Raw genomic sequence first — 27,282 nt, forward strand, 5'->3', positions numbered from 1 at the left:
CTAGCAGCAATAATCTTCAACATCCAACTTCCCTAAAACCCATATTGTCTTAAACCGGGAAGCCTTAAACTTGTCTTAAACCGGGAACGCCCTAAACCCAAGGACCGGGATACTTCCTCAAACCTGATCAGCTCTAAACCCGGATCCGCCCTGGTCCTTGAGCAAGGTCACCTTACACACAATGTCAACAGCGAAATTCCAAGGCAAGTCCATTTAACATGGGGTACGCTGGCAAGGAAATTTCGATGCGTCATTCCTACTTGGCAATGGCCCTCAGCAGAAATGTTCAAGAACATGAGTAAAAGTTGAATTAGTATATAAACTAAGGGAAAATCACAGGTGTGCGCGCACACACACACATACACACATTATAGCCCAGTACTCAGGAGGGCTAAAAAGAGGGTCCAGGTGAAGGTGGAGCAGCTATAGGGCTGACCACTGCTACAATGCCATTTTGCTGCAATGATGGATAAAAACATGAAGGAGCTACAAAGCAGCTGCTGCTTTTACCCTCCAAATCTCCTAGGAGAATCTCACAGAGCAAATTTCCAGTTTTAGGAAATGCGGCTCAGTCTAGTCAAATTACATATTACAAAAGCCATCACACAAACAAAAATATCCTGAAAACAGCTAGTGAAATGTAACATAAAACTTCCAAGGGAATAAATATTTAAATACACACTCACTAAACTATCAACTCACAATTTTATATTCAGTGAAAATATCCTTCAAGAATGAAAGCAAAATAAAGACATAATCTGATAAAAGCAAACTTTTTTTTTTTTTTTTTTTTTTTTTTTTGCCAGCTGCAGTGTAAGGAATGATTAAGGAAATTCTTTAGGCTGAAAGGGAATGATACCAGAAAAATACTTGAATCCTCAAGAAAAAATTAAGAAACAAAAGTGTTCTGAAATTAATGGTGATGGTTGCAGAAGCCTGTGAATAACCTAAAACTACTGTATGATATGTATATGTTTTAAAGTGAATTATATCTCAATAAAGTTAATTTAAAAAAAAACAAATCAAGAGCATTGAAAATGGTAAATAAGGAGAAGAATGAATCATAAAAGTTCTAACTTAGCATCTGGAACAGAGATGAAGATTAATGTTCAAATAGGATCACAGATAATAAAAAATCAAATACAAAATTAATATAGTGAAGAATGGAAGGTTCACTTACAGAGGGGAGGAAATGTTGGCAAACTATTCATCTGACACAGGATTCATATCCAGAATATAGAAGAAACTAAGAAAACTCAATAGCAGCGCAATAAAACAAGTAACTTAAAAAGAGACAATTAATTTGAACAGACATTTCTCAAAAGAAAATATACAAATGGTCAAAAAGTGTATTAAAAACTGTTCAACATCACTAGGCATTAGGGAAATCAAATAAAAACCACAAGAAGCTATCTTCAATATTGGCTGATATCAAAAAAGAAAAATATTACAAAGGATGGTAAAGATGCAGAGAAAAAGGAACTTTCATATACTTTGCTGGCAATATAAATTAGCACAGACATTAAGAAAACATTATTGAAAGGCATCTAGGTTGGTTCAAGTTTAGCTCTTGTGAATTGTGCTGCCATAAACATTGATGTGGCTATGTCCCTGTGGTATGCTGTTTTTAAGTCCTTTGGGTATAGACGGAGAAGTGGGATAGCTGGGTCAAACAGCGGTTCCATTCCCAGTTTTCCAAGGAATCTCCATAGTGCTTTCCATATTGGCTGCACCATTTTGCAGTCCCACCAACAATGTATGAGTATGCCTTTTCCTCCACATTCTTAGCAACACTTATTGTTATCTGTATTTTTAATAGCTGCCATTCTAACTGGAGTAAGATGTTAGAGTATTTTTTTTCTTTTTTTATTAGTTGCACATGACAATACAATGATCTTAACATATCATACATTTGAATCAAATGAGTATAATTTCTCATTTTTCTGAGTGTACAGGTTGCAGAATCACATTGGTTATACAGACATGTATATACATACAGCACTACTAGTGTCTATTTTATTCTGCTGCCCTCCCTATCCCCCCCTCCCCCTTGTTGGAGTACTTTTGATTTGCGTTTCTCTAATCACTAGAGATGTTGAACATTTTTTCTTATATTTATTGACTGATTGTATAACCTAAATGCCCTTTGGTAGATGAATGGATGGTATATAAATGTGGTATATATACACAATGGAATACTATTCAGCATTAAAAGAGAATAAAATCATGACATTTGCAGGTAAATGGATGGAGTTGGAGAATATAATGTTAATAGAAGTAAGCCAATCTCAAAAAATCAAATGCCAAATGTTTTCTCTGATATAAGGATGCTGATTTATGAATGCTGATTTATGAATTATGGGGTTGAGGGCAGGGAGCATGGGAGGATTAAATGAACTCTAGATAGAGCAAAGGGGAGAGAAAGGATGGGAGGGGGAATGGGGGTAGGAAAGACAGTGGAATGAGATGGACATCATTACCCCAAGTACATGTATGAAGACACGAATGGTGTGACTCTACTTTGTGTGCAACCAGAGATATGAAAAATTGTGCTCTATATGTGTAATATGAATTGTAATGCATTCTGCTGTCATACATAACAAATTAGAATAAAAAATTAAAAAGAAAACAGTATTGAAGTCCCTCAAAAAATTAAAAACAGAATTACCAAATGATCCAGCTATATCCCACTTCTGAATATATATCCAAAGGAAATGAATCAAGTTGTCCAAGCAACAGCTGCATGCTCATGTTTATTGAAGCACTATTCACAATTGCCATGACATGGAATCAATCAAAGTGTCTATCAGCAGATGAATGAATGGATAAAGAAATGTGGTATATGTACATAGTGAAATACTATTCAACCACAAAGAATGAAATCCTGTCATTTACAACAAAACAGATGGAAATTATATTGAGTGAAATAAGGCAGGCACAGAAAAACAAATACTACATGTTCTTAATTATATATAGGAGCTAAAGCTGACCTCAAAGAAGAGAGAAGAATAGTGATGACTAGAGTTTAGGAATAAGAAAGGAAAAGTAGAGAGGAAAGAGAGAAGAAGGAGGTTGGAGAATGGGTATCAAAACATAGTTAGCTAGGAGGAATAAGTTCTAGTGTTCTATGGTACAATAGGGTGACTGTCATTTACAAAAATAAGCAGTAGATCAAAGACTTCAAACACAAATAATAAATGTATAGGGATGGAAATGCTGATTACTCTAATTTGTCATCACCATTGTATATATCTATTGAATTATCACACTGTATCCCATAAATATGAACAATTGTTAGGTTTCAATGAAAAAGAAAAAGATATGAATACTTCCATCAATCCTTAAAAAGAATGAAGTAAAATAATGCTATTTTTCATACTCTTAATCAATCTAACAGATATGTTTGTTCATAATAATAGCAGCAATAATGTATTCAATGACCACAGCTTATGGATAAGTAAAACTAATGACAGTAATATTAAAAGAGATAGGAGAAAGGAACTTGAATATTGTTATATTGAATATTGTTGTACTACCTGTAAAGTGGTACAGTGCTATCTGTAAATGGATTTAGAATAGTTATAAATGTATACTTTAAACTCAAGGGCAAGATGCAAAAATAAAGTTAAAAAAGAAGTACAAGTGATTCAGTTGATATGCTACGAAGGGGGAAATGCTGTCTTATAAAACTGTTTAATTCAAACTTGAGAAGGTAGAAAAAGAGTACAAGATACACATAAAGAAACAGAACAGGGCTGGGGATATAGCTCAGTTGGAGAGTGCTTGCCTCACATGCACAAGGTCCTGGGTTCAATCCCCAGCACCACTAAAAATAAATAGAATAAAGACAATGAAAAGAGAAGATATTAATCCAACTGTATGGATATTCACTTTAAATGTCAACAGGCTATATATATACCAGCTTGTAAGACAGAGATATTTAGGGTGAATAAAAAAAAATAAGACCAACTAACTCTATGTATAGAAAACCCATTTTAAACGTAAAGACCAAGACTAAAAGTTAAAGAGTGGAAAATATATGACACGCTCACAGTAATTAAAAAAAGTTTAGGACTGGGGATATACCTCAGTTTCGAGCACTTGCTTGGCATGTATGTGCATGATGGGGATCTGGGCTCAATCATCAGCACTGCCAATAAAAAAAAAAAAAAAGAAAGAAAGAAAAGGAAAGAAAGGGAAACAAAAAAACAAAAACAAAAACCTGGGATGGCTACATTAATCATTAATTTAAGACTAAGCAGACTTGAGAGCAAGGAAACATTATCAAAAACAAAGAGGAATATTATGATAAATGATTCAGTTCTCCAAGAAGGCATAACAATCCCTAATGTGATGTGTCTAACTGCAGAGTCAAAATATCTGAGGCAAAAATAATATAATTGAAGGGAGAAACTATTATATTTGAATATCAGTAATAGAATGAGCAGGGTGAAAAATCAGTTAAGAACAAACTCAACTGAATGGAAGCATCAATCAGATATTATCAAGTTATATAGAAGAATTCGTCCAACAACAGAAAAGTACACAATCCTCAAGCCCACAGAGAACACTCACCAATGGAGACTATGTTGTGGACCATTAAACATACCTTAACACATAAAAGAATAGAATCATATAAATGTATGTTTTCATGCCACAGCTGAATTGAACTATAAATTGGTCAGAGAAAGCTGGAAAATTCCAAATATTTGGAGTTTAAACAACAATTTTATAAATGACATATGAGTTAAAGAAGTCTCAAGAAAATTTAAAAAATGTTTTTAAGTGAACATGAAAATACAACTTGTTAAAATTCACGTGATACAGTGAAAGCAGTGCTTATAGGAAAATGTATAGCACTGTATTCACACATTCAAAAGAAAAAAGACTTAAAACAAAACTCAAAAGCTTAATCTTTGCAAAGATCAATAAAATTGATACATATCTAGATGTAAACTATTTCTATCAACTCTCTTTGAATTTCAATTTTTTTCATGTAGATACTGTTATATGGAACAAAGATTAAGTTTTTCATTGAAATTATATTATTCTCATTTATACCAAAAAATACTTACCACATTCAATATTTATGTACTGAACTCTACTTAGACCCAAATTATTATTGTCTGCTTTTTCTAAAAAATGAAATTTGACCATTAAACTTATGTTTAATATTATTTTCTCCTATTTTCAGTGTTAATTTTTTTTAGGTGAGATTCTTATAGGGAACAGTGTAGGTATATTTTGTTCTTAACCTAATTTGAAGGCTTTTAAAGCTTAAGTATTTATATCTTATGCTATAACTAATATTGGTTTTGACAGCCACCTATTTTATATCTTCAGTACAATGCCTCATGACCCTAAGAAAACAGTAGTTATAATGTGAACACCAAACTATCTAGATATTTGAAACATCTTTCTTTGACTCAAGTTTAAAAATGAGCCACCACAGAAGTGTGACAAGAAAAATCAATGTGAAGCTACCTAGAAACAAATTTTAGCCTCTAATTTCTTTCTCTGTTAGTATTCCTGTTATATACAACAATAATAATCACTACCATCTGCATAACTGCCATTACCACATTCTTCAGGTCAAAATATGTAACTAGAAAAAATAGTGAGAGTCACAATAAAGTTCTACTGTGACATTTCATAATTGATTGATACATTTTGCAAAAATGTGTCCTCATGAAGGAGAAAAGTCATGTGATTGTTGCAATGCATAAAGAAGAACATTTAATAAAATTCAACACCCATTCATGGTAAAAGAGTTCAGTAAACTAGAAATAAAAGAGAATTTCTTAAGCTGGGGTTGTAGCTCAGTGGTAGAGTGCTTGTCTTGCAAGTATGAGGCACTGGGTTCACTCCTCAGCACCACATAAAAATAAATAAATAAAAAATAAAGATATTGTGTTCATCTACAACAGAGAGAGAGAGAGAGAGAGAGAGAGAGAGAGAGAGAGAGAGAGAGAGAGAGAGAGGGGAGGGAGGGAGGGAGGGAGGGAGGGAGGGGAAAGAAACTTCTTTAACTTAATCCAGGAGGAATGAAGAAAATTACACTAACATCATACTTTAAAATATTATGCTGAAATAATTTTAAGCTTTAGAGAATACTTCTAAAAATAGTGCAGTTACCATATATTATCTGCCTTCCTCTAATGTTAACATCTTATATAGCCATATCAAAACTAGCATCAATACAATATCATTAGCTATATTACTCACTTTACTTAGATTTTCCCCCTCAAAATACTCCAGGCTTTTTTTTTTTTTTCATTTTCCCCTTACCAGCCCTAGAATCAACGACTACTTCTCCAAGGAAACTTGGTTTCTTTCATTGGCAAATGATATTTAGAAATCTATATCTGGAGCTGGGGAGATAGCTCAGTTGGTTGAGTGCTTGCCTCACAATGTAAAAGGCCCTGGGTTCTATTCCCAGTACCACACACACACACACACACACACACAAAAAAAAAAAAAAAAAAAAAGAAAGAAAGAAAAAGAAAAAAAGAAAGAAAGAAAGAAAGAAAAGAAATCGACCTCTGGCTATCTGGCTGCTAGATGTGCTCATAAACATTATATTTAACCATAAAAGATGTTCTCCCTAAGATCTGAAACAAAATCAGGACTTTGTTTGACACATGATTTCTATTCAATACTATAGAGGAAGTTCTAATCAATACAATAAGGCAAAAGAAGATAAAATGCATCCAGATTAGAAATGAAATAAAAACTGTAATTATTTACAAATGATCTGATTATGTATGTAGAGAATCATAAATGATCTTCAACAAAAGCTACTATAACCAAGAAGTGATTATTTTAAGTAAGCTCCATTTGAATTACTTATTTATAATTTGTACCAACTCTTCTTCAAGAAAAAAAAATTTCCACTTCAAAAACAGTAATATTTAAATTCAACTTTTTAAAAGTTAACTCAGTGTTTTACTGGTGTGGAGAGGGAGGGAGACAAATTTTAATTCATCTTTTCTTTTAAGGACTTAAGACATATAATGTAGGAGTATACAACCTTTAACAATTAAAAAAAAAAAGGTCACTTCTTTAAAAAATAAATAAATAAAACTGACAGACCCTTAGCCAGGCTAATGAAGAAAAAGAGAAAGAATCTCAAATTACTATAATTCATAATGAAAAAGGAAATATCATCATGGACACCATTGAAATACAGATGATAATCAGAAACTACTTTGAAAATTTATACTCCAATAAAATAGAAAATCATGAAGACATCAACAAATTTTTGGAGACATATAACGTGTCAAAATTCAATCAGGAGGACATACAAAATTTAAACAGATCAATTTCAAGCAATGAAATTAAATATGCCATCAAAAGCCTACCAACAAAGAAAAGCTCAGGAATAGATGGATTCTCAACCTAGTTCTACAAGACTTTCAAAGAACTTACACCAATATTCCTCAAGTTATTCCAAAAAAATAGAAAAGGAGGAAACTTTTACAATCTTTTTTTAATTCAAAATCTAACACATACACCCCAGTTCTCTTTACACATGCATATACCCCCACTTTTCTAAAATTAAAGAAGTGACCAAATAATAAATGAAAGCTTCCATTTGTACCATTGCATTACCCAATTTTAGGTAATGGTATGGCAACTCCTGGAATTTGGCAACATGTTGGTTGGCTTTGGCCCCTATTAAATCAGGACAAATCACTGGGTAATGAAAAATAAATAAGAATAATGATGCCTCCATTAGATTAAGACTCTTTGAAAAACTAATTAAACATATTTAATTCTTGAAAAAAGGCTTTTTCAAAGTTCAACAACAAAGACCATTTAAAATTGATTCTCTGCAAGTTTTGATACTATTTTTTCATGAATAAAGAGCTCAATTATAACTTATTTATTTAATACTTCTATTCAAGAAGGACTGTATCTTCTGGTTTTGTCAGAATGTTTTTGAGATGATTTTTTTTTTAATGCAGTGCTGGAGGTTGAACCCAGAGCTAACAAATTTGATATGAATTTTAAATAAATATTAAGAAATAACATAAAATGTTAAAGTCAGTAATAAAATTAGTAAACAGACATATTACAATAATATTATAATTTATACTATAATAATTTATAATATGATGATGATGTAAGTAAGAGCCATTATTCCAAGATAAACACATCTTAGCTCTCAAAAGCAACTTTTACAAGCTTACAGAATACAAAGTCAACATAAAAAAAATCAATTCTATTTTCTATATATTGGTAGCAAACAAAGTGAAATGAAATTTTAAAATTCTGCTTCCACCAGAAGACATTAAATACTTAAGAATATATATCTTACCAAAAATGTATAAAATCTAAGCATAAAATTATAAAATATTACTGAAAGAAATTAATGATCATGTAATAAATGGAATGATACACTGGGTTCCTGGATCCGAAAATCACTGTTAAAATGACATTTCTCCCCAATATGTGAAATTCAACACCATCTCACATAAAATCCTAGCAGATCAACAAACTGAACACTAAATTTAACTAGAAGTTAATTTAGAAATTTATCTAGACATATTCATAGTAGAAAATACACCACCAGAGAATCTTATAAAGCTTTTAAGGTACTAAAGTAATCTGCATCTTATGTGTTACTCTATACGATCAACTTGTCTATTTCCACAAAGGAAATGAGAAGCAAACCTAGGATTGGGACCAGCTCTTCTGACTTCAGTACTGTACTCTTTCAAATTATAGACCATCAATTATAATTAAGGTTAATTGACTTCCTTCTTTGCTCAGAGATTTAGTTTTCCCTTAAAGATACCAGGAACTGTAGGTTTCTTCATCTCTAGATTTGCTGTAATATTTCAAAAAATAGCCAGTAAATCATGTAATAATAGAGCTATGTAAAAAATAATAAATCTCTCAAAGCTTATTAATAAAAATTAGTAAACATACCTCTCGGAGATGAATTGACCACTTATAAATAAGTTATACATTTCAAAGATACAAGGGCCCCATCAAAATATTCAAATTTATAAATAATTTCATAATTTATAATGCCCCCCAAGCACTAAAGTTTTAAGTGAATTAATGAAATAGCTAATAGTGTTAGATTGGTTCCTTTAATTAAATATGAGAGTGATGGTATAATTTTGCAGTTCTAGAGTATTTGAGTAAACTTAAATTGCCTCATTGAACAAGCACATGAGTAAGCCTGTTAGAAGGTAACTAATCTGTTCATGGAAACTCTGCTCTTTTTGCGGTTGTGTTTTTTTGGGCAAGATACTTTAATTTTGCTCAAATTAAATGTCATGTATCTTTAACAATTAAAACAATTTAATTTCTCTCTATATATCGTATAAACTTGTTTTGAAATCTCCTTTTCCCTGACCATCTTGTTGGCGCCTCTAATTCTATTCCCAAAGCCTGGTTATCCTAATCTTAATATCACTTTCACTCTGGGCATAGCCTATCCCAGTGGGGCACAGATAAGGCAAGCCTTGCTTCTTGCCCTATCTGGTTCTCAAAGCATTCTCCAGTTAAGGCTAAATTGCATTTAACATGAAGAGCTGAACACTGATAAGGAAATCATTGCAGCATAATTTAGTGTCCTCAATAGGTTCACATTTTGTCCCTTCTTTAATTTAGCAATGCCACACTGGTGCTATAATCACTGTCTCTTAAAAAAAATTGTTTTCTTTCTTTTTTTAATGAGACCTCCTTGGACAGGGTATACTGAATGAATGATATTTAATTGTATCTTATAGTCATTTTGTGTGCCAAAGAAAACTTCTGACTATGTATTATTTCTGGGAGACACAGTAAGATCTTGATCTTTCCAGGTTCTTTTGTAGTGTGCTGATAAAAACAGTATATAGCTCATAAAAGTCTTCCTACATATGCATGAAATTCACAGGCTCATCATCAGTGATCTAAAGTAGACATAAATTATCCATATGAGAGTCATAAACATTTAGGACATTTAGGAATGGTGTGAAGGAAACAATATTTGACACAGTGCTTTATACATGACAAACTCAAAATACGTGAGTTTGGTTGAGTTGAAGTTTTGAGCAGAAGGAGTTTAACATGGTGCAATTGTTTAAATTTATAGTTACAAAAAAACAGGTAGAAAAATCACCACACTCCCTCTTACCAACAACATGAATTCCAGATTTGAAATATTGTATTATTTCCTCATAGTTAATTTCTCATTCCATCTTTATTTCAGAGTTTAACAGAGAAGAATGCTCTGCATAAATCAAACCTACATAAATGTTGATTGGTAAATGTTTCAGAGGAAAATAAGGAAAACTGGAATAAACTGAAATGGGTAGATTGACTAACAAAATAGATAAAAATTCAACATAAATTAATGAATTACATAAAAATTCCATATAAAAATTTTATAAAAGCATTTAGAAACAAATATCAAAATCAATGTCTATAGTAACAGTTGATGAAGTAGTAAAAAATAAAAAAATAGAACAGATACAATGATTTTTCTATTCCTGAAATACAGTAAAAGTTGCAACATTAAAAAAATGCAATAAGCAGATTACAATAATAATAAAGATACATAATTGTGGGCAATATAATTGTTTCAAAACAATAGAAATAGTTCCAAATAAGACAATAATTATTATTTGTAAATTTTATTGGCAGGGGAGAGTACTTGGGGATTTAACCAGGGATGGTCAACTACTGAGCCACATCCCCAGCCCTTTTATTTTTATTTATTATTTTGAGACAGGTTCTAACTAAATTGTTTAGGGTCTTCCTAAGTTTCTGAGGCTGATCTTGAACTTGAGAACCTCCTATATCAGCCTCCGAAATTGCTGGGATTACAGGCATGCACCACCATGCCTGGCCTACTTTGTTAAACATTAAATATTATAACTATATTTCTTTTGAAGAAAAGATTTTATATAAATGAATTGGAAGTATTTGCTTTAAAATTAAAAGTATGACAGTAAATTTTAAAGTTATAATTTGCCCTTCATTTTCTTACAGAAAAACATAACATTGGGTATGTTTTTTTCTTAGAGAAAAAAACTAACAAATTATTATAGGGTCAAAAAGAGAAAAATAACTTTTTGACAATGTTGAATAAAATTTTGAGAGACATTTGGGGAGTCCAAATTATAAATAAAACATACTAAGAAGTTCAATAATCACTTAAATGTTAGAGTAAAAGGGAAAATACCATTACATCATTGGATTTTATTTGCTTAAGTTTTTATGCTATAAAATTCATTTTAGTAGAGTAGTCAAAGTATAAATACACTATGCCAGGAAGATATCCTACCTTTTTATCATACACATCTTGCCAGTTTACTCCAGAAAAGAAGCTGTGTCTCATAATTTCTTTTGCATCATCTGGTCCTCCACCCAGGCTATAGAACAGAAATTTTAATTAAATGAATATAAAACATTTACATAAGCCAGTTGTATCAAAAATTTTTTGTGAAAATGCAATTTTTTTGTGATAAACAGTTCTTGGAATAAACAGCCATAAAATTAAAAAGCTTTCACTATAAGATCTAATTTTTCTAACATGCTATTAAAAACCAGCTTTAGAACATTATGGTAATGGAAAAGAGCAGAGGCTCTGGGGACCGACCTGAAAGAGGTAACCACTTCTGGGAGTTCTGTGATGTGCAGCAATGAAAAAATGCTGAACCTCGTTTTCCCACCTGTAAAGTGGGGATAAAAAACCTTCCTGGGGGTTTTTTATATTAGAAATAACATAGGTAGCACCTGGCACAATAAATCATCACTGTCAATTCTCTAACCAAGTTCCTTTTGAATGACTTAAGTAAAAATGTATCCTTGCTAATAAAAATTCTGAAATTATTAACTGGTTTGAAAATTATTGGTGTAACAATGCTATAGACAGAAATTCATGGGCTATTTTCATGTCTCAAAGGAATTCCACAGAAACTTTATTATTAATCCATAAAATAACATTACAATGTAATCTGCTATGAAACTTGCAATATGAACTAAAAATTATAAAACATACCCCCTTTACTGAAGGCATTCTTATTTAAATAATATCTGATACAATATGAAATTCAGGTGTTTTTTGGCTTACTCAACATGAGTCACTAAGAAAAAAAGAGAAAAGTGAGAGAGAGAAAGGGAAAGGAGGGAGAAAATAAGACAGAACAGGTACTGGTAAATTTTAATCAAGTCTTTGGGGAAATTACACATACAAAAATAAGTGTATTATAAACATGATCCAAAGGAAAAGAAGCACAAAATTTATAAAGAATAATAAAATACATAATGTTTCTATTGTAAATTTGTCCCAAGATTCTCATTAACTGGACATGGTGGTCTACACCAGTAATCCCAGCATCTTGGGAGGCTAAGGCAGGACGATCACTAGTTCAAAGCCAGTCTCAGCAACTTAGCAAGGCCCTAAGCAACTGAGTGAGACCCTGTCTCAAAATAAAAACAAAAACAAAAACAAAAAGGGCTGAGGATGTGGCTCAGTGGTTAAGTGTCCCTGTGTTCAATCTCTGGTATCCACCCCCACCAAAAAAAAAAAAAAAGATTCTCATAAATTTTTTTTTTTTAAATTTTTGCTGAACTCCCAAACTCCAAAAGCCAACTATGGATGATTTTTGATTAGTGGTAATACAAATATTGGTTGATATTACTATTTATATGTTAAAGTCAAAGATGAAGGTGATACTACAAAGACATTGAACTTCAGTTGTCAAACTTTACTTGTCGGTTATATGAGCGACTTTTTGCTGAATTAATTGTTAATAGTTTTGAAACAGTAGAAAAATATTTATTTATATGCTCTCTGAAATGTAACAGATACAGACACTACATGCTTTTAAATTTAATCTGCACTGTTAACATTTTTTCCATCATTTTTAAGGTCTAAATAATCAAAACAAATCAAACCCTGACTTAAAAGTATTGGCCAGTTTTGGTGGTATTAATATTCCCATCATGGCCAATTTTAAGCTACTGTAGTAGCAAATCATTATACATTATTTCCATATGTTACCCAACCTCAAAAACAAAGAAGAGTAAAATGTAACAAAATTATTAAGGGGTGATAATTTGAGTACTTATTACTTTTTGCTTTTGCTATTCTTGATTAAATTTTGCAAATTTATGTTAATTTTAAAGAATGGTTGCATTAAACATTCAGCTCACACAATTTCTGATAATTTTAACAATTGGTTCTTGTGAGCTGGTACTTAGCAATCCCACACATAACTATGTAGGAAAAAACCCAAACAGGTTATAGAAGTCAAATAATAATATAAATCTAACAAATTCTGGTTATGAGGTATAAGACTCAGACAACTGAATCCTCTCTGACACACTATCAAAATAGAAAATAAAACAATTAGCTGATATCTGAGTATCTTTGGTGATAAGTTCCCACCAGCTGCACCTCCTACTCCCAGATCTATACAGGTATACTAATAAGTCATACCCCATCGACAGGACTTTAAGATTGGATCATCTCAGAATAATGATGTTCACATTATTATGAACCTTCAGCCTGGCCATTCTGTATTTAGTTAATGCTTAGCATTTTGGTTCCTGCCCTAATTCTATTTCATTCTACTTCAAGTTGTGTCTGACAGTACCCTCCGGAGACACAAAGCTCCTTGGAAGGCAGAGATCAGTACTGGATGATCCAAAAGGCCTTCTAACTTTCTGGATAGGAAACCAGAAAAGCAGATACATGTTTCTGAAAAGAACTGAGTGTATCACAGTAGTCTGCATGAAAAAAAAAAAAAATCAGAATTCCATTGTATTCTTTTATATTGGTTGTAGCTTATTTACTTCTTTATAGTTTATAATACTGTTTGCATCAGAAGTGAACCTGAGATGGCAGATGAGATGGGAGTTGGACTGGAGAATCATAATAATTTTGTTAGGTTTTAATCCAACTTCTGTAATTCATGTTCAGGTTAAAACCTCAGTTCTTCAGCAACAATTTGGCTTTGGACACAGCCAGCAGAGTTATCAAATATATATAAATTATATATGGCCATGAATACTAAGGAAAGTTTAAGATTACAATCATAAGACTGTCATTTTAGAAGCTGAGATTCTTTAACATAAATTTCCTCAAAGTGTAAAACTGTAAAATGGCAATATCAATTGCTTTCTGATACAAAATTTAACACTTCAAAATATGTTTTGATATGAGTTATCTTATGCCCAAGTATACTGAACTCCAATATTAGAACGTTAAATCCTTAGGTCCTATGAATTCTTCATTATTAGGAACAAAGAATTCCTATTTTCTTAGTATAATGAATTCAACATGACATCATGCTTCTTCTATAAACTCTCCATAGGATGACAAAGGAAGACCAAAAGAATGATCCTAAGGTAATGGAAAATAAGAAACAAAAGCAAAATGATATTGACTTTTTGACTGAACTGATGGCAGGTTAGTAAAGAATACCAGAAAAAAAAAAAAATCAGGCAGTATTTAAAGTAGCTAAATAGGAAAAATAAAGAGGTATGTTATGATAATATCTTTGAATATGTTTCCAAAGACTTTTCAGGGTTCTTTGTTGGCTTTTTCTTTTTTCTACTTGTAAAGTTTAGCATTTCCCAGGATTCTGTCCAGGCCCTCTCCACTATTTTCTTGCCTTCAGCTACTTCCTAGATGTCCATGGCTCTATAACCCATATACTCAGTTACTGTGTTTCTTTTAAGCTGTTTGTATTATTTTCAGTTCCTTGCTTGACATTTCCATCTATATTTTCTAAAAATAAAATACATATAAAAACCCCAGGCTTGGTGTACCCCAAATTAATACCAATATCCACCCCCAACAAACCTCTTCCTTTGCTTGGGCTCCCTGTCTGCTGGAACACACACGCTCTAAACTAGTCACCCTAGGTAGAAACTACCAGGGCATCCCTGGGATCTACCCAATGTCTACCTCTTCACCATTTCAATTGCCCTTTTTTTGGAAGGGGGTGTACTGGATATCAAATCCAGGGTCTCCAGCCTGCAGTTTCTATTAATCATCCACAAAACTCTTAGCACTACTTCAGAAAGGATTCCATCTTCTACCTAGACAATTTCAGAAGCATTCTTAGCTGCTCTACCTTCCTGTCCCTCACTTTTCTAATCCATCCATCCCAAAGCTGCCAGAATTACCTTTTTATAACCCAAATCCAATTATGCTATCTCTTGCTTGAAATACCCTTATGGGTTCTCATTCCTTTCTGAAGATGAAATATTTTCATTCTTATAATCTTATAATCTCCCAATGTTACCCAAGTTCTTTACTCAAGTCACTGAACTTCTCAAATGCCATGTTCATTTGCAATTCTAGCTGAGTTACTTTACGTGTAAATTTCTCTGCTTCAATTCCTCTGCAAACTCCAATTCCTCCATAAGCCAGCACAAGTTCACTAATCCCCGCAACAGAGCTAACAATTACAATAGCAATTTGTACATGGTTTGGCCTGAATAAATTTTGTTATTATGTTTTGTGGCCCTTATCTTTCTACAGATTCCAGAGTAGAGACTCGTTTATCTTTTTCTCCTTTGTGTTTCCAATACTTTTATGCAATAGTAGAGGGCATTGAAGAAAATACCAGGTAATTCATAATATTATATCTTCTCTTGAGAACACTACCAACCTCTGAGTAGTGAAACTACATATTAGACCGCTAACACTCTAGAAATGTACCTCACATTTATTCAGCAGTTCTTAAGTACCTACTATATACTACTCATGGAGTAGGGGTGGGCTGACATAGTCAAATAAGTGAGATATAGACACGAAAACCACAAGTACAATTTTGTTCTAGCAGGCAATTATAGAAAGGGCAACAAGGGAAAGGGTAGCCAAAGAGCCTATAGGACTCAGAAAAGCAAGGGATAAATTGTTAGTTTTCTTAAGACCAAACCAAATATTATTTAGATTCCCAAACCAAAGATATAAAATGGGAGTCATAGCTCTGCTTAAAGATTACTTATTCATTATTTACTCATATTCTGCATGAATTTCCCATGAGACCCTGGGTAAATCACTTAACCCTCTCCTGTACCTTTGTTTTCTACTCAAATAGAAATGTGAGTAGTATCTCCCTTAAGGATACTATAAAAACAAGGTAGAGCAAAGATGTGAAAATACCCTGAAAAAGAAAACAAAATGACTATAAATACAAGTTACCTCAATTCTTAAGATTATCAAACAAAGCTTTTGAGTGATCCTCACAAAAGAAAACAACAACAACAAAAATGTTTGCTTATTTCTGCTGAAGTTAAAACCACATTCCTAGGCTGGGGTTGTGGCTCAGTGGTAGAGTGCTTGCCTAGGGTCATGTGTGAGGCACTGGGTTGGATCCTCAGCACCATATATAAATAAATAAAATAAAGGTCCACTGACAACTAAGAAAAAAAAAAAAACTCTCTCTCTCCTTATAAATTTAAAAGCTGAAGCATGTAATGGAAACCATTTCTAAAGTAGACAAAGCCCAAATCTTAGGATTCATTTATTTTTTCACTCATTAACCCAGTCTGACAATAAATATATGTTCACCATTGATCTTAAACAAAATGCTGGAACAAAATATTATGTGAGTTGTTTATGGATCAATCCAACAACATATGAAATCATCTATCCTCTAGATACTTAAGTTTAATAGACTTTCAGAGAGCTACTGATATGTATACATATATAAACACACATATTAAGAGACATTAAACAATTAGTAGTCATTTCACAAGATTTACAAAATGCGTTAATGAACATATATATGTGAATAAGCAATATTGTGACCCATTGAGCAAAGCAGCAAGTGCTATAGAACTCTTGATGTCATAGCTATAGCTACAAAAACAGAAATATAGTAAGTTTTTCTTTTTTTTAAGTGTCATCAATCCTTTCACCCATACATGGAAAAAATATTTTGAAATAACAATAAGATATGTTTATGTAGGTTGGGGGTGGGAGAAAAGAATAAAAACAGGTCTCTCTCTTTTTTTTTTTTCCTATAATGTAAATAATCAGAAATATAAAGGCCTGGAAGAAGAAAAGGGATCATCCTATTCCCACAAGATCAAGCAACAGGGAAATTAAAAGATTGTTCACTCATAATATGGATAATGAAAATCTCAAAATCCATATTTGAGAAACCTGCATAAAATTCCAAGTCAGAAAAGAATTGATGAAAATGTTTGAGTTTTCTATATTATGCAGTTAAAAATAAGTCAGTATATCAGTGGGAAAATGTCTATAGCAAATACATTGCTTCTTGGAGTCAGTTTTATTTGAATTAATTTCCATATCATAATCTCTAACCATATTCATCAGTAACTCACAGAGCATTATTTGAGGCTTACCGTTTATTTGGATCCTTTATCAAGAGCCCTGAAAGCAATGATTTTGCATCTGAAGAGAGAGTTCGAGGAAACTTAATGTCTTCCATTAGTATTAGTTCAAAGAGTTTCTCATGATCCTGGTTGTAGAAAGGTAACCTCCCACACATCATTTCATACATGACAACCCCCAGGCCCCACCAATCTACTGCTCGGCCGTAGTCATTATCTTCTAATACCTAAAAGTGAAATCAGTGAAATTATTAATTACTACACATTAACTTTCAAAGCATTATTCATTAAAACATAAGAGTCTTACATAAAAATGCATTTCAACTTTCCAAGCCTAGGTAGGTGTATTCTGAATTCTTGACCTCAAAATGATGAAGCATAAATCAAAAGTATAAATTATACCAAGTATGTGAAATATTTCATATGTATACATATATATATGTATACATATATACACACACATACACATGCACACACATACATAAAATGGTCAGTATTTTAAAAAGGGGACAGGTCATAAAAAATATCAGTAAGTAAATATATTTTAAGGATCAAATAAAAACACAAGCTAGCATTTTTGCGTATTTTCTTTTAGGTCTACTTAATTTTTCATTCTGAATTCACTAACATGGACTTTAAGTAACAACTTGAAGTTAGGCTATGCTGATTCTAGACAACAAAATGTTCCATTCTTGCTTTAAGAACTAAGTTAAAAAGAAAAAGAATTTAGTAATAGAAATCAAGCAGTGAAAATTAGGAGTAAACAAGCACAATATAACATGGGGAACACAGACCATGGCAACCATTAAAATAAATGTGAAAATTCTTTGGGTTCCCTCTGTGTCTCAGAAAATATTTAATTAATTAATTGAATGTAAAAGCAAAAATTATGAACTCAATACCTGGGTGGTATATATATCCTTATACTGGATTCCCAAAATGCATTAGATGTAAGAAATAATATGAAAATATCCCTGTGATTTTGTTAGAATGAACTATTCAAATCAGACACAAAAGCCTACCATCTGCTTCAGGTAAAATTTGCTTTCACCTTTTTTATCAGATTTTCTTTTCATTCAACAGAATATTCCTCATCCATATACAACTTCCAATATTTTATTGTAAATAACTATATTTGAATAATCTTCAAGCTTATTTTAATTTGATCCTCTCAAACTTTGGAAAAAACAGATTAAGAAAGCAACAGACATGAATTTCATTAATTAAAAAAAAACCACCTTAACAACTGATAAGAGAAAAAAAATATAAAAACAAAGTAGTACTTGTATTTCAAATTCTCTTGACTTGATTTAATACATTACGGAAAATGACTTACTTTTGTTTAAAATTTAGCAGTAATTTTATAGCACTGAGGATATTTTTGACAGTTATAGTCACTTATAAAAACTATGAAAGGCACCTTGGTAGAGTACTTAAAGATGAAGGATAAAATTTTAAGAAAAAATTGTGTAAACATTTTTGGAATAGCATGAAAAGATTTTTAATTCATTTTTATCAATGTTGTTTCATGGCTTAGGAAGCCTAATTGGAATTGCTTTGTAAGTTTTAAACACAATCCCACTTTTTTTTTAAAGAAATCTTTTGTAAATCACAAACTAAGGAAAATATTTTCTGAAAGAACAAATTATAGTTTTCATAATTAGTCAAAAAATATTTCTACTTGTTTAAAATGAGTAATTTGAGAACAAACTGAAAATAAGAAATAACCTAAGGAATTCTATTTATGTTCTTAAAGGAAAAGCTATATATATTACTTAAATATACCAGTGACTTTTGATGATTCAAGGATCTATCTCATGGGCAACTAGTAGACTGTACTGTTTGTGGGCCTTTATCTAATTGATACAGGATTTTAAAATGAAAAAAAAAATCTAAGTAATCTTTAACTGCATTCAGACAACACCAACAAAACAGTGGCATACAAGAAAAGGAGCCAAATGTGGTTTTTAACCTCTTTTTTCATAAAACCATAAAAAGCATAAAAGCTGGATTAACTGCCTCCCGAACCCACATTTCACCAGCCGGGTTCTCATCCCCAGCTGGCAAAACTGGCAATCCTTTATTTTTGTTTAAATACCTGGTTTGCAGCCAGAAGGGAAAGTGAGTGCATAAAAAAAGAGGGTTTTTATTTTTGAAGAGAAATAAGCAACTGAAAATTTAAAACTGCATTGTAAAAATATCTGATAAAATCAATTTTATTCAGCTTTGTAAAATGAAAACCAATTCTCAAATGAATTACAGTAGATGGGGTAGAGAGAGAAGATGGGAGGGGAGGGGAGGGGGGATAGTAGAGGATAGGAAAGGTAGCAGAATACAACAGTCACTAATATGGCAGTATGTAAAAATGTGGATGTGTAACCGATGTGATTCTGCAATCTGTATTTGGGGTAAAAATGGGAGTTCATAACCCACTTGATTCTAATGTTTGAAATATGATATGTCAAGAGCTTTGTAATGTTGTGAACAACCAATAAAAAAAAAAAAAAGAAAACCAATTCTCAAAAGTAGTGGTTTTACTTTTGAACTTTAACTGATGCTTTAACTGATATGCAGATATGATGCTGTAATTAGAACTGTTTGCCGTTATCACTTTGTACTGAACAATATTGATGTAATACATTGTCTTATTGACATACAAACTTTAAGCAGTGCTGAGAAAAAACCCTGACAACTCAATCATCCACCTCTACTTGAAAAACTTTGCTATCAATTAAATAGAAGATTTTTGTTCAACTTCTATTGCCAAACAGCTAAGATAAACACAAGAAATGAGTGATTATAATATTCTGCATGTGAATATATAATATAAAACAAGTTTTCATTATTTATATTATATCCTTTTTCTCTCCTTCAATCTAAATGGTTAAAAACATAATATACTATAAAATACTCTGGAAACCTCAAAGTCAAATTAATTATTCTAAATTCAAATAGCCTCTTTTATATTATTTTTGGATGATTTTTTCTCCCTTAACTCAAAACACTTCTCTTTTTAAAATTACAATAAAATTTGATTTCCTGTAAACATAGTTTATCATATAATTTGGAAATAGATACTGATCAAAACCTAGTTCTAGAGAAATAATCCAGTAAAAACTTGACTAATTAATCTAAAATATTTCTTTTTTCCATAAAATCAATATTACTGATGTGTGTGTGTGTGTGTGTGTGTGTGTGTGTGTGTGTGTGTTTTGCTGGGGATGGAGCCTTGCATAGGGTAGGCAAGCACTCTTAACACTGAGTTACATCCCCAGCCCTTATTACTAACTTTTAAATGGAACTCAAAGTTTAAGTATGAAAGTATGAATGTGGACATTTGATGTATCCTTCTATCCCTACTGTCCTTTGTAGTTAGATACAGCTCTGCTCTATACCTACATTTAACACAAATGTCCAGATAAGGGATGAAAATTTAAACATAAAAGTTAAAGGGTGATGAGAAGTCATTTCAAACCAAAATTCAAACAGAGCATACACTATAGGGAATAAGGCTTAGTTTTCATCTTTTTTTTTTTTTTTCCTAGCAGGAGCCAGAAACTCTTTACTTTCAGACATAATAAACCTAAAAATCAAACAGGTCACAAAAAGTATCAGTTAATCTTAGATATTCTGGTAATATTTGATGAGGACACTTCTATTTATAAAACAACCAGGTAAAGGGGAAAAATACTCCATGAGTAAGTTCTTGAATAATCAATAATTTCAAAGAAAGATTTTTAAATAACTTTGTATTTTAAAATGAGAGCATCAATTAAAGTTCACAATGTAAATACTTATTTGGCTAACAGGCATTTTCAAAAAACATGCTCATTATAATATTATTCTACCAATTGTGATTTACTGGGAGTTGAAGGGATATTTCTTTCACTTACTTGCCAAGCCACACAATGCACCCAAGGCAAGCAATTATAAGGAGCCCATATATGCCCTGGAGTGGCATACTGCTCTATCAATAATCCCAACAGAACAGATGGGGGAAAAATTAAACATCTAAACAAACTGTCTGTACACCTATGTTGTGAAAGTAAACTGCGAACTCGGATGAACCAATTTACCACTAATTCAAAAAAATTTTTATTTTTTTCTGGTAACCTTAGAATCTCAGGTAGTTGATAGGTGTATGTCTTATATATAAATAGATCTATATACATTATCATTTATAAAAGCCCTTTATATATTCTTACCATCACAGGTATTTTCTAAAAAATAGTGACTAATAAACATATATCCATATACATTATCATTTTTGAAAACCTTTATATAGTCTTAACATCAGTATTTGCTAAAAACCATGACTAATTCAGATTTTAAAATTGATTGGAATTTCAAGGAAAGTATACATTTCAATTCATAAGAACAATGGATTCCATGGTTTATCCATCTTTTCTTCATAAACATACATTTAATAACTATCTCTTAAATGCTCTAATAATTCTTAAGAGACATCACCTGATGCCATTTGCTATGAATTAGAATGTTTTAAGTATTACAGCCAATTCCTAGCATGTGCACACAAATGCTTTAACATAGCACTTTCAAAAGCAAACTCAGAATAAAACAGTAAAAATCCCTGAATAAGAGAAAAGCTAAGTGGATACAATAATGGTGAGTAAATCACAATAACATTTATCTTCACATAGAATTCTATACTTCCTTTTTATCCTGAGATAATAGACATTATGGGATTCCAAGAAACTGGGCTACTGTAACTCAAGTAGAAACAGACATAATAAAATAATATAGGTCATTATTAATGTTCCCAGTTCACATTAGTTTTGTATATGTTCTCATGCTTCAGAGAATTTAAACTTTATGCTTTAACCAAATAATCTGTTAAAGCCAAAGATCATAAAACATTGTAAAGTGTATGTGAAAAATTTGCTACAACAAGAAGTGACCTCTAAATAAGTAACAACCACTATATATAAACACCAAGAGGCATTAATTGCACATTAGTTCATATTTAAACAATATTCAATTATAGGATGAAATGGGAAGACTTTGTTAATGTTACCCGGAAACAGTACAAAATAGCACCAAAGAAGAAAATTAAATATATTCAAATATTAAGCCGACACATATAACTGAGTTCTTAAATATGAATTCTAACTATAAAGCAAACAACTCTTATTTGAACTAATCGCTTTACTCTTACAGAAAATTAAGTAAATTTAATTGTCTACTTAATATTGATTATGAGACCTTTTCAGAACTAATGGAAGAAGGTTTTCGAAAGTACTTTAGGAGGACCGATATTAAATAAATCATTAATAATTAAATAAAATGTAAGGTGTATTAGAAAAAGCTAGTAAAATAACTCTTTTCACAAAAAGCATACAAATTCTAATGCTAATTTTAAAATCTGTAGGAATACAGATTGCCTAAGAACAATCAAAATGCAACTGCGTATTACTACTTTTATCTGCAGATGAAACATGAAAATTATGATAACTTTAGCTTCATTCATTTCTGTAAAGATTTCCTAAAGATCTTACTGAAAGAGTCCATAAAATGACACCTTTCCTATTTATTCTGTGTTGGATTTAAAATAAATAAATAAAATTCCACTTAACATACTTCAATCAAATTAGCTTGTAACTACCTGCCTCTACCTGCATTACTCCATGTTAGCCTTTACTACTGCTTTTACTAACTTCTCAAGAAATTAATGTGTATTCCAATTTTTTATACAAAATTTAATTTGTATTTTGCTTTGATTTATCACAATAAAGTAAATCTTTGTATCCAAATAGTTTGACATATTTCAGATATTTTCAATGTTATGTATGAGACATTAAACAGGTTTTAAAAGAAAAAGGAATAAAATAAAGGCATGTGAATGTTTTCTAAAAATGGAGCTCTGAAAACTAAAAAGAATGTATCAAAAATTGTATTTTCAGTAACTGGAAAAAATAATTGTGCACTTAGATAAATTATACATCTTTCCTTTCAATAGTTACTACAGCTAGATATTATGTATTTCCCAACAATCTAATCATTTTTGCAATCTTTTGTTAGTTCTAACTTGATTATCAAATAATTTTTATTTTTACCCGATTACAGAAGTGCATTTCTCTAGGTTTCCAAAACCACCTTATTCAACCTTCCCCATCTGTCACCATCTGCTTCTTTTTAGCATGTACTTTTTGTGTGATCACATAAGCATGTGAAAAATAACTAACATTCAGATGATTATCTGCTGGTACATTTGAGGACTGGGCATAATAAAAGTGAACTGCCAAAACGTACTTAACACTTTTAATTTTGTTGGGTCTTGCATGTAAGCTACATTTGATTTTCAAACTGTTTTACAGTTGGAAAGTTGATCAGGTACTGCTAACTCAAGAGCAAAACTGAGACTTTAAATAATTAGCACTGCATAAAATGGTTTGAATTCAATAGAAGCCAAATCAAATAATAAAATTTAACAGACTTTATATATAATTTCTAATTTCTTTTATAATTTCTAGGTGTGAAAACATAGTATAGATTATAAAACCAAAAATCCCTGAAGATATTTTATGATCCATAATTTGTTATGGGATGAGTTTTATTTCCTTCTAACATAAGATATAATAAAAACATTCTCATTTACAATTGTAGATATAAATGCATTTTTAGAAATATTTCACACTAAATGTACAGTTTATATGCCTTTGAGGACTAAATCTCTATAACCTCTTTAAAAAACCAATAACCAAAACAATTCCTAATCCTTTTCTTTAACAAAAAATAATGCTTCTCAAGTTGGATAATTGCATAATAGGGCCCCACTCTTCATTGAAAGAGATTAAGAGAACAAATACATTTTTTTAAAAAATACTCTTTTCTCCAACAAAGAGCATATTTATACCATAAGATTTATTTTTTCTAGTGGTCTTTGACACAAGAAGCAAGTTGAGTTCATTTAAAACTTAAGTTTATTTACAAACCTACTGTGAGTCTGACATATGAAACACTTAACAAACTGTCTTGGAACTGATTTCTAACACCTTTTTGAAGTATCTTTCAAATAGCCATCATCTAACTGTATACATCAAATCATTTCTACCAGATTAAGACAATTTAAAAGGTAAATAAAGGAATAGTAATGCTAGGTGAAATAGAGGTTGCAGTAAAATCTCTACATAGTGTGTACACAATTCTATAAGAACAGAAGAGAAAATATTGACCATGCGTCATTCACAAGAGAAATAGTCAAGAATGTGTTCCAAATCTGAAACATGGATACAACTTATATTATTATCAAGAAAAGACTAGGATTAATAATGGTATATACTAGAAATTTCAAGGTTCAAAAAAGTAAGAGACATCATCTGAAAACAAGGGGAAAAAGACTCATTTCAGCTCTTGCCAATCCCTTCCTAACACTGACCACATGAATTCCACCACATTATCTCCTCTACAATTCACAAGTGACTTTCCCTTAGCCACATTATCTAAACTCCTCTGCATTCCAATTCCTACCTACTGTTCATCCTCCTCCTCTCTTTTCTTCCTGTTTCTCCTTTAAAACTGTCAGACCTCCAAGCAGGCTTAAGCATTTTCTCTCCTCCTTTTCACTCCACTGTAAAACCAGTAGAGCAGTTACTTTCTTGCACAGCAAGATATTGTCTATATCTTATCACCTTGGCAGGTAGGAAGCTACTTGAGAATAAAACCTTTTCTTACAGTATTTGCATTCCTGGCACCTAACATAATGTGCAACACTAATATATATTCAATAAATATTCTTTAATGAGTGAATGAGTGTTTTTTAGTGAAATAAATGGTTCATACTAAAAAACAGAATAAATATTTTATATTTCAAATGAATGTAAACACATTCCAAATTATTCAAATTTAACAAAAATGTAGTATATGATGCAAATATTTAAAATATAAGAATTAAAATTACATGAGAAATTAGTTATGAAATTTGTCCTCCACAAACACTAACTATAATGATCACTCTTCTACAAAGTAAGGTGTCAAGATTTTAAGTGTAAACCAACATTTATCAACCACTGATGATCACATAAGCCACTTTTAAAAACCAGACCTTTGTTGTATTTTGAAAAACATATACAGAAATGTTTTCTTAGATAATTTCTTGTGAATTGTAAACTTTCTATTTAGAACAATTGGACTCTTCTTGAATTAAATTCTTGGTTTTGTTCTTCAGTTGATGACATTTGCATAGAAAACAATATCTTTGTTTCTTACTAGATCATCTGCTTCTGAAATGAGATGCATTTATCTTCTTCAGAAATAATTTCCCCTAATTGTGACACAACTAATTTTGGTATTCTAAATATGGGATATCATCATTCATGGCAATGTATAGGAAGGGTAATTGAGTGCCATAGACACAAAGAATTTGTTTTTCATGACATTCACAAAAACAATCCTATTCTAGAAAATATGATCTTGTATTTGAATAAACAAGAACAGTGTTTCTAAAATTTTACCTAATTCAACCACAAAAATAGAGAATTTTAAACTCCAGACTTTGTAACAAAGAAAATAGTACTTTTAGCAAGAAAATAATAGTTAAAAATTGACTATATAAATGTTAGCACTATTTACAATAACTCAACATTTTTTTAAGATGTTGATGGACCTTTATTTTATTCATTTATATGCGTGCAGTGCTGAGAATTGAACCCAGTGCCTCACACATGTGAGGCAAACACTCTACCACTGAGCCACAACCCCAGCCCATAACTCAACATTTCTTAATTCCTCAATATTTTTGATATGTAAATTTAATAAATCAGCATGAGTTGTCATATCCATCTATCTTCTTTATATGATATTTAAATATCATATATCATGCCAGCATCACTGTAAACTTAATTCTACTACATAATTTCTTTTAGCCTTTCTTGTTGAAATCTTACAAAGCATCTATTTTAAAAATTATATCTGTAAGTAGCTCGAAATTGTGGTTTTTCTTGGTCTATTATGTATGTAGTTAAGAAAGTAAAAGTGGTCTTTCTGGTCAAACCCAGTTAGAATCTGATTATATCTATACCACCTCCCAGCTGTATACAGGTTACATTTAAAACAGCGGGGTGGGGGGGTGGAGGTTGGGGTAGGGATTCTCTTGTTCCTCACCTTAAAAAAAAAAAACAGTTTTGCTATGTATCACAAAAGTTAGTCCAAATATCAAATGAAGTGATAGTTGTAATGCAAATATATAGAATGTGGCTCATAGTAGATGTTCAATAAATAGAAATTCCAACCCATCAAAGATTAACACCTCCCTAGTTGGCCCTAGCCATACTAACCTTGGTGTTTGAGGGGAAAATTGAATTGTTGTTGCCTCAGGGTTTCCACACTAGCTGTTCTCTCTGCAAGCTATTCCTTTGTATCTCTGCAAAGGCTGCCTCCTCCTTATCATTTAGATCTCTGAACCAACATTATTTTCCCTGATCCTCCAATCTGAGGAAGATTTTATTTTCCAAAGATGGCTTAGAACAATATTTTCCATCTCATATGTTCTTCTACAATGCAAGGTGGTGTCTATGTCTCTAGTCTTGAAATCTATGCAGGCTTACAACTGCTTCAAGGAATAAACATGACAGAAATGATGTTGTGTGACTTCTAAAACAAGGCCACAAAAGGAGAATATTCATAGCCTCCTTACCATAGTAAAAAAATAGACAAAACTCAAAAATCCATCAACGGCTAAGTTAATAACTCACAATGTGTGTTACAGTCATGCAATAGTAGTCATAAGAAGGAAGGAAGCATCAATAACACAGTACAATGTGGATGAACCTTGAAAACCATTTGCTAAGTGAAAGAAGCCAGACACACAATACTATACAACCTCATTTATATAGAATGTTCATAATAATTAACTCTATAGGGACAGAAAGTAGATTAGTGAATGCCTGAGGGAGAGGAAGAATGGGGTGCTGATAAGTATGAGGTTTCTTGTTGGAGTAA

At 31.6% G+C, this 27,282-nt stretch overlaps 1 protein-coding gene across 8 annotated transcripts in view; it reads right to left on the minus strand.

Annotated features, from left to right (window-relative positions):
- AKT3 (AKT serine/threonine kinase 3) overlaps positions 1-27,282 on the minus strand; it is a 276,038-nt gene that overhangs the window by 28,898 nt on the left and 219,858 nt on the right. For all 8 annotated transcript variants that reach the window (XM_081300515.1, XM_081300516.1, XM_081300514.1 and 5 more), the window contains 2 exons: positions 17,338-17,552; positions 11,288-11,375 (listed from right to left, as the gene is read on the minus strand). In XM_081300515.1, coding sequence (XP_081156641.1) covers positions 11,288-11,375; positions 17,338-17,552 — 303 coding nt within the window. The remainder of the gene's footprint in view (positions 1-11,287; positions 11,376-17,337; positions 17,553-27,282) is intronic.

This window comes from Spermophilus citellus, assembly GCF_964194105.1.
Source record: "Spermophilus citellus genome assembly, chromosome: 6".
Taxonomy (NCBI): Eukaryota; Metazoa; Chordata; class Mammalia; order Rodentia; family Sciuridae; genus Spermophilus; species Spermophilus citellus.